We start from the raw sequence: 15533 nt of genomic DNA on the forward strand, positions 1-15533 counted from the left end.
TAAAAATTATATTGAATATGTAATATGGTGCATATATTTAGCAAAATGCTCCTCTCTAGAGTTAATTTTTCTAGATGACTAACGAGTTTGTGGTCACAGGATATGGTTTTTCTGAGGTAAATGTGACGTTACATGACATTGTTTACAAGCTGATTTACTGACGTCTTTCCACGGTTGAAACACTGATTGAGTGATTCCATGTCACATGATACGTATTTCGATAAGTTGTACTCTATCTTTTAACACACTTGCAGATGCTCATTCATGTTTATTTCGCGCGGTAACTGGTATTATTAAGGCGGAAGAGAAGATCATGTGCGCTCCTCGCTGCTGCTGCTGTAGAGTTGAGCTGTGCCAGAGTGATCTCACGCCACAGCGCCAAAACGGTATTTATGTTTTTGAATTTCGTAAGAAAATGGACGTAATTTGAAATTTGAAAGACTTTGTTTCATAACAAAGCACAAAGATTATTGCGATTTATTGGATGGGATGTGTGCTACAATGTTACATTCATTCATCAACTGAAAACAGGATGACTAATTGATTCTTGGGATTTAAGAATCGATATCGGTTCGTAAAAATGAGAATCGATTAAAATCGAGAAATCGATATTTTTTACCCAGCCATACATTAAAGTGCATAAAACAATTACAACTTCATAAAAACTGGAGAGGGAAATACTGACCAGCATCTTCTGAAGAAAACGCAGGTAAGACTTCTCCTGTTCTTTCAAGTGAGTGATAAGGATAGAAAGACGTTCCACATTTGCAGGCACATCATTCTTTTCCACCAGGTCGTCTCTCATGGATGTGGCCTTCCCAATGTATTCACGAATTTGCACCAGTTTACTGACCACCTGAATGGAGAGACAAGCTGCGTGAGGAAAAAGAGGTGCAAGCAGAAATGCTGATAAAATAACATGAACAAACAGAAAGTAAGTAGACTGAGAAATAGATAGAAAAGACAGAAGGAAGTGCACACAGACAGAGAGGAGCAGAGAAAGAGACCAAGGAAGAGCTCTCACACGGACCGTGGCATATTTTTAAACTGGCCTAAATTCTGAGCGCTCACTGACACATCTGTGCTCCAGTTTTTGCTCAGCAACAACGCGGGGAATGAACACAGGGAAGTTGTGCCATCTACTTTTATTATTTTTAAAAAGAAGATCATTCCAAAACCTTTTAACAAAATGTCTCCAAGCTATTCTGAATAGGCAGCGTTATAACAGTTGCCATTAATGATACTTAGAGCTAGACTAATGAGGGGAAAAAAAGACGTGCAGACAATAAATCAAAAAGTGTACAAATCTAATCTAGAATGTTAACAGAACATCAAAAAAGCCAAACTAAAATCATTCTCAACAGAAAGTAATTATGGAACCACTGACAAATGCACATGCTATGTTGGGCTATATTCAGACTGGAGGCGATCAATATCAATAGGGATCAAATAAGATTTGCGTGTCCAGACATAACCAAACTATCGGCATGGTTTGCTTTGATAACGAAGGAGGTGTACCATCTCACTCTCCAAATAGGTGCCCTGTCACGTTGCGGTGCAGAACTCCGCCGTCACACAGAAACTTTGCACATTCCATTTTAGACGTTTTTGTTTTGTGTTGCGTTAAAGAGTGATGCAAAAAACTAGACTGGGTAAACCCAGACCCATCTGCCGGCGATTTGATTTCGCCCTGCGGCTCAGGCTGGAAAACTTTACATTCTTCTATCCTGCTTCCGTTACAAATATGCGGGGACCAATCACAAACTGGCTTATCCACCTGGCACACTATTGGCGGGTTTAATCCAATCCAATTCCTTTTAACCTCTCAACGATGCTCAATGACTTCTTTAGTTTAGCAAACAAATTGCTCGAGTGGGTGTAAATACCACTCACTTTCATGTTTTTTTTGCACAACCTGCAAAAATCGCTCGATGCCATTGCTGCTTTTGCAAACCGCTGATCAATGCTCCAAACCAACACGTTTTGTTGACACGTTTCCTGCCTGGAGTTCAGTTTTCGCTTCAGTCACCCGAACCGTTGGTCTGATTGGTGTAAGGACTATCCAATTGCGAACAGAGTCATTTGAACTATGCCCGTTGCTCACGCCTCTTGTGCAGTAGAAAATACAGAGCAGACTCCCCAGACTAATGTTCAATCTTAAAAGATTGAGTTTGGTCTGGTGATAGCCAGACTAGCAAAAAACAGTTTGAAATCCGATTTAAGCAGCCAGAGAGCCCAGACTGAGATGCATCTGTAAAAATCTGATTGAAATTGCATTTCAAACCACCTCGATATGCGGTTTACATCATTTTATTTTTATAAATCTTTAAATGTTTTTTTTTTTTTTTTAGTTCAAACTTTCAAAATCACAATTGTATTAAAATCTGGATATGCAAAACAAATCAGATTTTTGCTGGCAGTCTGAACATGGCCATAGTGACATTATAAAGATCCAAATGCATCAAATGCATCCTAGTTACCTGACTGCTGTCAATGGTAAGCTCGGCTCTTCCATCCTCCAATTCGAACTGCTGGGCGCTGTCGAGACCAAAAGGCTCTTTAACCACAGCTGGAACTGCAGCAAACAGCTCTTTCCCAGGACTCTGTTTCTTGGGTTCCTTGCCCCCAGGTGTGGAAGAGGTGGATGCACTGGGCTCTTTGCTTTTGTTAGTGTTGAGGTGAATTGACAGGAAGTTGAAAGGTTTCTTGGCCTCATTAGACAGCTGTCTCTGATTGTTGGCTGCAGTGACGCGGCCTTGAGAATCACTGCCAATACTTCTCTGTTTGGATGAAAAGTGATATTTTGGTTTACCAAAGGATGTCTCTGACATTAACATTTACTTTTAAAGCTAGCCTGTATTTGATTGTGATATATGTTTGAGGGCTTGTTTCTGACGATTTGCTTCTGAACTAGTTCAAATCCATGCACTTTCTGTCTTGAAACAGTAGCAAGCTTAGAACCTCAGCCAAATCGAGTCAGTGAAGTGTGTCATAAATCTAATCATGGTTATAAAGCCCCACTCACCTCATCCAGATCCATGAAGTTTATGGCCTGCCGGAGTCTATCGAGCTCAGCCTGGTCGGGCACGGACATCTGTGTGCTATACTTTACATGAGGGAAGGAATGGGGTGTACGTGCCCTCCTCCGCCCTGCTCCAGGAGTGGACTCTGGAGAAATGTCATTGGTTAGCCGGCTCTCTGACATAGCAGAGAACTTCTTCCTGTTCTTCTCAGTGGAGCGGTTGGCCTTATTCTGCTGAACTCCCCAATCCTGAGAGAATGGTAAATCGAAATTTACAAACCATAAATGAGAGCACAGTTTAATGAATAAACGAAGCATAAGCTGAAAAATATAGTGCTTCAGGAATGAGTCCTAAAGTCAATGAGGTTGTTTTTTTTTCTGCGAGTGGATTTTCGTTAAATGCTTGAAATAAGGTCTCAAGCTATTTTCATGCTTTTTTCTACGACACAAAATAAATCATTAATACCCCATTCATAATTTTGTAAGCTTTTAAGTTTGTAAACAAGTGGCTAAATGGGACTACAGAGGTTATCAAGGACAATTAGGCTAAATGTCATCCCACCAAAGAGGAAAACTCATCTACTCACTAGTCCACATCTACAGCCTAGTGTGTGTTCACTCGTACTCCTACAAACTCAAACTGTCCAACTTTTAGATTTTAAATAGATTGAAAGTTGTCAGACGCTTAATGGTGGTGGTGGTGTTAAAGTCAAGCGACCATGCTGTAGTTTGTTTATAGCCTAAATTTAGCTTTTTACTTCTGCTGATTATAATTAGGCTTCTAAATGAATGAAAGTTGTGTTCATTTGTGAAGATTATCTTGATGAACAAAACGTTAGAATCACGGAAAACTTTTACTGGTCACAGAGCTTACAGTGTTTTCTGCAATAATCCAAGAGTCAAAAGAAAAAAATCCTATTGGCTTTTTGTAGCAGGAACCAGGGTGATGGTAACCTAGGTCATCCTACAAAGTTATATATAATATACACTCTATTGTTTCTGTTACGTTGGAGTATCAACACGATTGATTCATACCATATTGTTGAGTCTATCATCCAAGCTTCCATTGGAGATGGTCCAGTTGTGCAGCTCCTGCTCATCTGTGCCGTCTTCAAATGGACTGCCGCCCGTCGCCATAATAAACAATCAGAACCTGCAGAAAACAACCAAATAATGAACACATACATGGACTTCCCCTAAAGAAATGCATAACCCTAATCCACCTTTTCAGAAATCTCTTATTCACTGTGCAGCTAAACAGGTTCTTGATGTGACAGACAGTTTAATTTAAGGGGCTGAGGTTAGTTTGACCAGCTGCCAAGCAACATTCAACACCACACTGATCATAACAACATTAACCTGAATAAACTACATAATGACGGATCCTCATCACAGTATACAGTACTGGTCAAAAGTTTGGAAACACTACTATTTGTAATGTTTTTGAAAGAAGTCTCTTATGCTCATCAAGCCAGGTTTTATTTGATCAAAACTACAGGGAAAAAAAACAGGAATATTGTGAAATATTACTACAATTTAAAATAATGGCTTTTTATTTTAATATACTTTAAAATATAATTTATTTCTGTGAATTTTCATCAGCCATTAAGTTACTCCAGTCTTCAGTGTCACATGACCTAATATGCTGATTTATTGTCAATGTTGGAAACAGTTGTGCTGCTTAATATTTTTACAACCTGTGATACTTTTTTCCGGATACTTTGATGAATAAAAAGTTAAAAAAAGAACAGCATTTATTTAAAATAGAAATTTTCTACCGTTCAAAAGTTTGGGAAGTTTTTTTTTTTTTTCTTCCTTTTGTTTTAAAAAGAAATTATTACTTTTATTCAGCAAGGATGTGTTAAATTGATAAAATAGTAATTTATATTGTTAGAATAGATTTCTATTGATACTGAGTAATTATCTTTTTCATCCGCAATGATATTTAGCCTAACTTACGTGGTTGTCCTGGGTAACGTTAACGTAACTTACTATCATGGTATAACCATAGAAAATGTTAATGTAAACTTAATACAGTGGTCCATGTCCAAAAAAACCCAATAAGGTCCATTTAGTTACTGTAATCTAAATGTAACTTACTTTGAAAATCGAAGTCTGTGAGCTTTATTCCTCGAGAAATGTGAACTGAGGTTTGGTATTGTCTTGGTCAATCTGTCGTGTATGCGTTTTGTGTCCGTTAGAACGGTTAAACCTGGTCAACCCGCTCAATTTCCCGGCTAACTGTCAACACCACAGACTATAAAAACACTCGCTTTTCTCCTAAGTTACATAGGGGCTTTCACCTGTGCAGGTGAAACTGTGCAGAATACGTGACGAGTAGTTAAAGATATTATAATCTGACGGTTACGTTATTAAAAAAGTAGATTTCACAAATATAAAATTCACGAGCGTGATGACTAGAAGTGACTTTTAGACGCGCGTGAAGGTTTTTTTGGTCTGTCTCCATGGTAACCTCTGGCACGAGCCATTGAACTCCAGATCCCCGCGAAAACTCCCGGTTAAGAGAAACAAACACGCCAACAGTCACCACAACAAAATGGCTCATGTCTGGTTAATGGTTATAATAAAAAGAAAAAGAAAGATTAGTAGCAAAATATCATATTAACTCATTGGTGTTGTTCTATTTTGACACGGGCTTGGTGGTGTTAAACTTGCCCACCTGACACAAAGGCATCTGACCGGTGCATCACTCTCAGATAATACAAACCACTTCGTCCACCTTCAAGCGCTCCAGATCAATTTGTCCCATTTAAAATGTTATGAATTTAAGTCAAATGAGAGTAAAACTTTCACATTTGGGTGGTAATTCACTCCGGGATACGAGATAAGCTGGTATTTGTTGAAATGACTTTGAATTTCTTTAGTGAGGGAGCTAGCAAGCTAACAGAAGTTGAGAGAGAGAGAAACAACTGCACAAGCACAGCTAGCAGGCTGTTTTAGTAAATAATCAGGAAACTTACCCTTAACGTCGTGGCGACCTATTACTGGAGCATGAGAATTATTCCCATGTGACGTTTATTAAAATCCCAGATAAAGTGTCAATGCGTAGTGTGACTTCCACAAGGAGTAACCGCCTGTCCAGTAGCGGCCATCTTTACCCCATATCCAAACAAACAGGCGGAAGGATACCGTTCTCGTTTTAATTAAAACATAATTTGTTGTGAATTCCTATCTGTTCGCTATATATTTTGACATTAAAAGTTGTATATTTGTATTGCAAGATGAGATTATCAATAGGTCAAGCTAGCGAACAAACTGAGGACACAAAAGAGTGGTACTATTTTACTTCTCGGAAGCATTTGGGGAATTGTGCGCAATGTCTTAAAAGTACAGATGCTGTGAATTGTAACTGATGGAATGATGGTGATGAGTGAAACAGTATAAATATTTTACTGATAAAATGTCAAAGTGATATTATGTAATGCAACCTAAAAGCAATCGTATTACGTAAATTAATCTATATATTAGACAATTCATTTATAGATCCATTATTGAAACTGAATTCATGGAAGAGACAAAACAGTAGCCTACATATGTGTGACAGTGGTTGTATAGAACAAAGTCACTTGAAGGATGATAAGAACAAAATGACTGGGTGAATTAGCACAACCAAACTTTTAGTAAGTAACCTATTGGCCTATTAGCTTGAGGATGAACATGGATTTAGAAACTCACAAATGCATTATAATAAAAAAATAGATAAGTACGTTTTATTGTTACACTTTATTTTCTTGTTCCGTAATTTAACATGTAGCCTACTTACTGGTTAGGGTTAGGGTTGGTTTAGGGTAAGTTGCTTGTAGTTATGCATTTCGCATTTCTGTAATTACTTCAGTAAGTACATTTAATGTGCAACAAGGACAGTATTATTCTAAATTAATTGTCAATTCTAACACTTATAAATGGTTTTAGGATTAATTTCACTTGCATCAAAGCTTTGATTTGGCTACCCAGTTTGAACAGCCCTTCATGAGAGTTCATCATGGAATTACATCCATTTTGAACAGATTTTTACAGTTAGTCATATTTCTACCCGAATAGCTGAGCTTTGGGTTGTGTTTGCACAATCACTGAATATATGGCATTATATTGATCTATAGTAGGCTGTCAAAATCATGCAGTGGAGGAATAATGTCAGCATTTTCTCAGTGCATTTCAATAAGCAAATACTGTTAGCTAATGTAGTCTGTGAAGAATGTCATACAGATATTGACACATGCACACGTATGTGCTATCTCTAACATGAACACACATGCCCTTTATAATATATCATTCCTGGCCTCTCTCTCTCTCTCTCTCTCACACACACACACACACACACACACACACACACACACACACACCACAAGAAATACTTAAGCTCTAGTGACACTTACCATCTGCCCAGTAATAATTATTTATATTTGCAGTTTGCTTCCCTTTCAAGTTTTTATACTGAAATAAATGTGGACATATAAATAACAAAAATGTAGAAATAGCTCAATGAAATATTCAAGGCAAGTATGTCTTAAACTCAAATATAATATGTATAGACTCATTTTGTGTGTGTTTGTAAACCTATCTTGTCAGAAGTCCATTTACAGGAGAACATAAAACTTTGCATTTCCATTTATATCCACTAGGGGTCACTCTCTTTTATACTGAATGATTTGTCATTCCACATACAGTGAAAAGTTTTAGCTTTAACCACAAGGTGGCAGAGTAGGTTAAAGGAATAGTTCATGCTCACTCTCATGTCGTTCCAACCACTGTATGGGATTTTTTCTTCTGTGGGGATTTATATCTATATATCTATATCTATATCTATATCTATATATCTATAGATATGTATCTATCTATCTAGTTGAATAATAAACTGTTCGGTTACCATTGACATCCATTTTATGGACAACAAATACAGAAACTGGTTATCAACATTCTTCAAAATATTGTCTTTTGTGTTTAGCAGAAGAAAAAAATGACATGAGTGAAATTAAACGATGACAGCAAGTTTGTTATGCTCTCTTAAAGAGAAAGTGTGAGATAAAACTGAGTGGAAGTTTTGGAGAATCAAAACAGAAGTGCCGACTGTGCCGAATGCAAGCCAGATTTGGCCCAGAATCTGTTGCTAGCCATATTTTAACCCCCTAATATTTCCTCTGTGTAACTCTAATGCATTTCTTTATTACCCATTTAAACAAATTCAAAATGTAACTATCAGAAAGTAATTAAACTTTATGTGCTATTTGCAATACAATAAACAATACAAAACAAAGGATAAACATTCAGAATTTTAATGCATTAATTAAAAAAATAATAAAAAAATAAAGCAAGGAAGGGCACTGCGGTTGAGATAGGGACACATTCACACCTAACGCGTTCTGGATGTGAGGGCCACTGAACACAGTTTGGGAGAGAAGTAAATACATTCCACAATATTAGGAACAGAGATCTGGATCTAGATGCAATCCAGTTAAAGGTGAGGTTGACATTTAAGCTTCTTTCTTGAAAAGTCTTTTTTCCCCTTTCTGAACAAAACCCTCTGTATATATGCTCTAAAAATAACAGACCCAAGCAAATAGAGGGCTTTGCATCCTGTTTTCAATCCTTTCTGCAAATATCATATAGTGTTCTTGTGAGCATACAATGAATAGGACAGCTTTACATCTTTTACTTACCATGTACAAACCATTTTTAATTAAAAAGGGATAAAAGAGCACAAGCATAACAGAAAACAACAGTCCGAGGAAGAGGTACTCTATGTACAAGCCCTGAGGTATGTTCCCTCCTCAGAGAAATGTTTGTGTATGTATGTGAAAGAGATGTGAGAGACAGACAGACAGACAGAAAAGAACAAACAAGCATGTAACAGAACAAGGCAATTCCTTGATCTAGAAGTGCAGCTGTGCATCATTGTCTTTAACTGGAAAAGGGAACATTTATAAACCTTACAAGTCTTTACAAAGTGTACAAGTCCTATTATAGGAATAAATTGGCCAAAAGGTCCATAGGTGCCTCTGAGTTCAGAGGTTATCTGGGTGATATGGGGGTTGTGGAGAAGGAGGTGGAGTTTTGGGGCAAGGGGAAGGGAGAGGTGGGCGAGAGGCGTCGAGGGCTGCAGAGGTCTCCGTTGTGTAGTTTCCACAGCAACTCCTCGTTCTCCATAGATAGCCGTTTGTTGACCTTCGACTCTTTCTGTAGGGTCTGTTGAAGCATGGCCTGCTCTGAGGAGAGCTGCCTACAGTCAAAGAGAAAAAAAAGAGAGAAAATAATACACTAATATAATAAACTATCCCCAGAAATACTCAAAGGAGAAGATGACAAATCAAATGCCTTCAATTTTTGAATCTTACTTTGAAAGTGCAGCATGTTTGTCCATCCTTGCCTTGTAGTCCTCGTTCTCCTGCTGGACTTTATTTAAACACTCTTCCAGTTTCAAATTATCCTCAATCTGTGAACAATGATAAAAACATTAACATATTATTTATTCATCAAATAGACACTATATCAATGGTAAACCCAAAATGAAATGAATCTAGTTGCATTTATGCTCCCTTGATTAAATATATAGCATTCCTTTTTTTTCTATACATTGACCTATAATACTGATCACCAAGGTATTTACTTTTAGTCTTTCTGGATTTCTGTGGGTTAGAAGGTTTCAATGTGGCAAGTTACAGCAGGTCTACTGAGGGCTATTCCTACGGGGATAGTTCGCTCAAAAAATGAAGATTCTGTTATATTTTATTCACCCTCAGGTTGTTACAAACCTGTATGCATTTCTTTATACTGCAGAACACAAAAGAAGATATTTTAAATTTATCAGTGTGTTTTTATGCGTACAATAGAAGTCAATGGGGTCCAATGTTATTTTAGACCCAAATGACTTTCATTAAAAAAACATTCTTCAAAGTATCTTCTTTTGCGTTCCACAGAAAAAAAGGAAGTCATTCAATTTCACAAAGACCTACGGGAAAGCAAATAAAGACATTTTTTGGGTGAACTATTTTTTTAAGGTGATCAATCAGTACATATCTGACAGTGCATAATTATGTGATGGGAATCATGGGAAGCGACATCACAGCAGACTCTTCCTTTAAATGACAGGAAGGCAGTTGACCTGGCAAAGGCTAATTATACATACAGTGATATATGTATATATATAAAACAGTACACATCCTCACCAGTTTGTCCATCTGCATGAGTTTCTTGTCTTGCTGGTGTATCTGGTTGGTCTTTATTTCCAGCACAGCTCTGAGACTCTCCAGCTCCTGTTCCAAATACAGTGTGTGGGCGTCCTTCTGCACACAGAGAAACAGGTGGTCAGTTTGTGTTTCACGCCATATGGGAAGACAAAGAAGTACACTTAACATCTCTATGGATCGCAGGCTTAGCATCGGCCACAGTAACTGGCTTTACATGGACGTCCCACTAACCCCCTCGAAACTATGGTTGGGGTTGTTGTAAACAAGCTTGCCGAAATAAGAACAAAAGAACCACACAAATGTACACATTTGTAATGGACTTTATTAGGGTCAATTCTTAGAGTGTTGTTATTGTTAAGCACATAATAAAATGATTGATATTGACAATAGAAAAATATTGATAAATACTATAATTTTATATTACTGGTAGGTTGGGGGATTGTTCATCAAATCAGTGAAAAAAGGATTTAAATTCACCAACCCTGTGCTTTTACTGTGACTAATGCATCATTGCAAAGTGCAAATTTTACCTGACTTTTGTCTGCCAGAGCTCTCCTCCGCTCCTCCTCCGCTCTCAGTCTTTCTTTCAAAGCCTCGTTTTCTGCTGTCAAAGTCTGAATTTTCTCCTGTAGGGGAGAACAGTGATTGAATAATAAATATATATATATATATATAAAAACAATGATGCATACACATTTATTTGCAGTTATTTGAGTAAATAACTCAATACTACGTTTTTAGAAATTCAATAGTAAGTTATTGTAACATATTATTCATATTCGTAAGTTAAATGGTAAGATGGCGATGCATACATTGAGCATAGCCTCAGATTCCTTCACTGTTTTATCAAGTTCTTGCTTGTCCTGTTCATGTGTCTTCCTGAGCTCTGGAAAAGAAACAAACAAATTTGATTGATCTCGTCTTGACAGAATAGATTACATCAAATTCAAAATATAGAACATTCAATGAAAGGATAAACAATAGGCCTTTTCATGAGTGCAGTGAAATTACCTGCAAGTGAAGTCTCATGTTCATGTTTCAGTGTTGCTATCTGCTCAGTGTGTGCCACTGCCTGTTGATTCCTCAGAGCTTCTTGTTTGTTCCTCACATCATCCACCTGTCAGTGGAAACCATACTCATCATCTTACAATGAAAACATTAAACATGTACTTTTTTTCCCTTAAGTTGTGCCGGGTGGTCCTGCAGAGCGGATGCAGCATCACGTAAAAGCTAACGTAAAAGCTACTGATACCATTTATTCACATCCATCCATGATTAATTTAGAAACACAAACATGCAAATAAAAAGAGTGCACACATTTTTTTTTTAAAAAGCACTCGCACACATGTAATATTGCGTGATTGGAGCTGTGTGATTTGAATAGTTAAACGTGATTACATAAGACTCGTGATTTCTTTGTGAAAGCCCAGGTAAGATCTTACCTGCTGCTGCATGAGCGCCCTGCATTTGTCCGCCTCCCTCTGATAGGCCTCGTGGGTCTTGTCCCATTCTGCAGAGTAGAAGTCCTTCAGTCTCTCCTCCAGCTGCTGTAGTTCTGTCTGATGCTGCTCCTGTAGTTTCTGGAACAATTCCTCCAAAGTCACACGCACCTCCTCCTTTTCTTTCTCCAACTGCTCACAGCACGAGACAGAGTTACCTGGGGAATGAGTGAAGGAGAGGAGCATGTTAGGAAGAAGATGAGTCTTGGTCATCAGCACTCTCAAGACTTGGCCTTGGTCTTATTGCTCGGTGGCTTGGTCTGGATTTGGGTCTCCAGTTTATTTCCATCATTCTAATCAATTTAATTGAATAAATTCTCCCTTTTCTCTTTCAGCTCACTAAAATACTTTTTAAACAGGTCTTGGCCTAAATCCGGGCCTTGGGGAGTGTGGTATTGGTTTAGGTCTTAAAGGTTCTGGGGCCTCATTTATAAAACTTTGCGTAGGATTTGCGTCATAAGTGGCGTACGGATGAAACATAGGACGTGCGTACGCACAGAAATATTCGGATTTATAAAACCGTGCGCACGCACATCCTACGCAGTTTTCCCTTAATAAATCACAATCAATTCTAAATGTAGCGCAGCTTTTGCGGCTTCATGTCACGCCCATAGTTGCCCATAAATAGTCCGTGAAACGCCCACAAATTAATATTCATCGATTGCGAAATCATGGCAAACACAGAGAGGAAATCAAAAAACATAACTTCACTCAATGTGAAGTAGAAGTTATCGTTGGCGAGGTGGAAAAGAGGAGAAAAATGTTGTTTGAAGGGCACAGTGTGGGCATTACTAATGCCAAAAAGGCATTTGAGTGGCAAAAGGTTGCAGACGCCGTAAATGCTGTAGCCTCACAACCTCGGACTGTGGCTGAAATAAAAAAGAAATGGTCGGACATCAAAGTCGAGGCAAAAAAGCCTTTATAGCGCTCCATCGCCAGAGTGTGACAAGCTAGGCTACTGATGTCGGTTATAATCTACGTGGAAATGGGAAATAGTTCAGCGCAAATGTAATTTCTTGCAGCTTTCTGAATGGTTGAGACATAGCCTACGTCATACATTATTTTATCAAAATAAAACAAACTAAAGGCATATAGGCTTTGCATGAATACCATGATTCCGTAGCTGATGAAGAAATTTTTACTATGAAAATAACTTTCCCCAGTGGACAATTAATACATCTATTTATCTAGCTATATATCTCCCTAATTATCTATCTATCTGTCTATCTTGCATCTATCTGCTCCGCCAGACGGACACATTGACGAGAATATCAGTTTTGTACATTATTTCGTTCTGTTTACCATATTATTCATAAGGATGAATTGCATAACATGCCAATATTATTGCAGAACATATTTCACTTTTCTTTTCGCAAATATGTGTTCATTTGCATTTCTGTTGTAATTTTCGTTGGATTTTGTTTGTTTTACACTGCAAATCGATCAAACGGCTGTTCGTGTAGGCTGTTAATAAGACTTGCTTTGTGAAGTCTTCATGTTAGGCTATTTATGAGAGGCAGTATTGCCATTTATTTTACACAACGGTCTACAGTTTCACACACTTTCACGTGTTTCTTCCATCTGCCGACGGTGTCGCCATTTCTCATTTCACCCGTTTTTGTGCGTACGCCTGGGTGAGAGCTTGCGTGAAGGACCGCACATTTTTCCGTCAAGTTTGCTTTTTATAAATACCAATTATTGCGTAGAGAGCGGCGTACGCCTTCTTTTGTGCGTACGCAACGTTTATAAATGAGGCCCCAGGTCTTGACACTAACTTTGGAATCTTTAACCGATTCTAGAAATTGTATTCTATTTATAAATAGTATATACAATATCTAGATTGGACTGCACATGTAATTTATTCTAGAATATGCTGATGGTTCTATTCTCTGCAGAGACAGTAGAATATAGAACGCACCAGAATAGAAATCCAGAATAGAACCTCGAATGTACTAGTGGTAAAATTCTGTAAGGAGTGAGAATTCTATTCTAGACTGAACCTCTACTGAAGCCAGTAGAATCTTGAATGCACTAGTGGTTAAATCCACTAAAGGATCAATAAAATCCGAATGGAAAGTAGAATGTACTGGTAACCACACCATTGACACCAAAAAAGACATTTAGTATGTTTGTGTGGCTAGGTCAATGTGAAATTGGGGGCGGGGGGGGGGGGGTGTGAATACTTTTATTCAGCATTCAGGGTGAATACTTTTGACAGTAAAGACTTATACATTGCGCGTGTGTGTGTGTGTGTGTGTGTGTGTGTGTGTGTGTGTGTGTATGTGTATATATGTGTGTGTATATATATATATATATATTTTTTTTTTTTTTAAGATTCATCTGAGAACATTAACCATAAAAAGAAATGTTTCTTGAGCACCAAATCAGAATTTTAGAATGATCATGTGACGTTCTTCTTCATCATTCAATGATCATTCTTCTTCATCTGAAGACTGGAGTAATGGGTGCTGAAACAATGCCACTTTGCCATCACAGGAATAATAATTTGAAATATGTCAAAATAGAAAGCTGTTATTTTAAACTGTAATAATATTTCTCAATATTCCTGTTTTACTGATCCAATAAATGCAGCATTGGTGAGCAGACTTCGTTCTTTCAAAAACTTTTGAATGATAGTGTACTTAATTCCCTAAATACTGAGTAAAATCCAGGGTGAAATCTAGAATCTACTGCGGTAAGAATTATATTCTAGAGGATTGAACCACCAGTACATTTAAACCAAAATTACATTTACAAGGTCTGCGGAGTGAAGTTAAGATTCCCCTCAAATTTTCAGCGGACATTTAAATGTAGCATGCATGTGTTAGCATATGTTCTGGAAGCCTCATGATAAATATTCTTTGAATTCTGTGAGGTAAAGGGCAGTGAACTTTAGGAGCAGAGTGTCATTTGGCCAACTGCACCTTCAGACTTGCATTCAGAAGCCAGTGTGAGTGAAACATTCCTCATATGCCACACACATCCTTCACACTTGTCCTGAAGCCAAAGGCCATGACAGTGCGTAAGGCCAAACTAATTAAACATAACAAGCAGCCATTCCTTAACATTCTACAGCATTAGAAATGTGTGTGTCCGGGCTTGCCAAGAATGTGTGTGTGTATTTGAGTTCAATGTACAAACGCATCGAGTAGTCATATTTTGTTGCTAACACATACAAATAAAAACACAGACTCCAAACATAGTGAAAGGTTGCCAAACGTCTACAGGGTATAATAAAACAGGTGGAGTGTGTCTGACGTGTGGTTGATCATATCGGTTTCCCAATTCCCCAAAACACTGAGCTGTACAGTTTCATCAATTCCAACGCTCATCACAAGAGCATAACACAGGATAAAACATGAAACAGCCTCACTCTGGAATGTAGGAACATCACCGAACAACAAATATATGACTGGCAAATCACTCCAAGGCAGTGAAGCCTCATACAAGTGCTAATTGGTGTTAATGATAACACAGACAAAGAAATATTACTAGAATTGTACATGTTCTAAAGAAAATTTGAGTGACGCTTGGCACCACAATGCCAAGGCTAAGCCAAAAAGAGCCCAATCTTAAGTTTCGGTGATATTCTGGCCTCTAAACATGGCTCAGGTAAATTATCTGTAATAAAAAAAGACTGAATTCTGCAATCTCAAGTAGGTGTGAACCTGAAACTAAACACTCACTCAGCCCTATTTTATCAGGATTGTGCCCTTGAGCAAGGCAGTTATCCCAAGGTTTCTCACAGAGACTTTCCCTACAATTAGTGTTCTTCAAGTCACTTTGAATAAAAGCACCTGCTAAATG

The 15533-nt window shown here is 37.9% G+C and overlaps 2 protein-coding genes across 5 annotated transcripts in view; both read right to left on the minus strand.

Moving 5' to 3' along the window:
* Positions 1-6154, minus strand: part of pcm1 (pericentriolar material 1) — a 35373-nt gene extending 29219 nt beyond the window's left edge. For all 4 annotated transcript variants that reach the window (XM_079854272.1, XM_079854271.1, XM_079854270.1 and 1 more), the window contains exons 1-5: positions 6004-6154; positions 4058-4175; positions 3026-3271; positions 2481-2780; positions 686-856 (exon numbers count right to left, since the gene is read on the minus strand). In XM_079854272.1, the coding sequence (XP_079710398.1) occupies positions 686-856; positions 2481-2780; positions 3026-3271; positions 4058-4159 (819 nt within the window). In that variant the 5' untranslated portion in view covers positions 4160-4175; positions 6004-6154. The remainder of the gene's footprint in view (positions 1-685; positions 857-2480; positions 2781-3025; positions 3272-4057; positions 4176-6003) is intronic.
* A 2333-nt stretch (positions 6155-8487) lies between these two features.
* mtus1b (microtubule associated tumor suppressor 1b) overlaps positions 8488-15533 on the minus strand; it is a 45351-nt gene continuing 38305 nt past the window's right edge. The window contains exons 9-15 of the mRNA XM_079853959.1: positions 11670-11884; positions 11239-11344; positions 11040-11113; positions 10758-10853; positions 10207-10323; positions 9376-9473; positions 8488-9260 (exon numbers count right to left, since the gene is read on the minus strand). Coding sequence (XP_079710085.1) covers positions 9053-9260; positions 9376-9473; positions 10207-10323; positions 10758-10853; positions 11040-11113; positions 11239-11344; positions 11670-11884 — 914 coding nt within the window. The 3' untranslated portion in view covers positions 8488-9052. The remainder of the gene's footprint in view (positions 9261-9375; positions 9474-10206; positions 10324-10757; positions 10854-11039; positions 11114-11238; positions 11345-11669; positions 11885-15533) is intronic.

This window comes from Squalius cephalus (genome assembly GCF_949319135.1).
Source record: "Squalius cephalus genome assembly, chromosome: 2".
Classification (NCBI taxonomy): Eukaryota; Metazoa; Chordata; class Actinopteri; order Cypriniformes; family Leuciscidae; genus Squalius; species Squalius cephalus.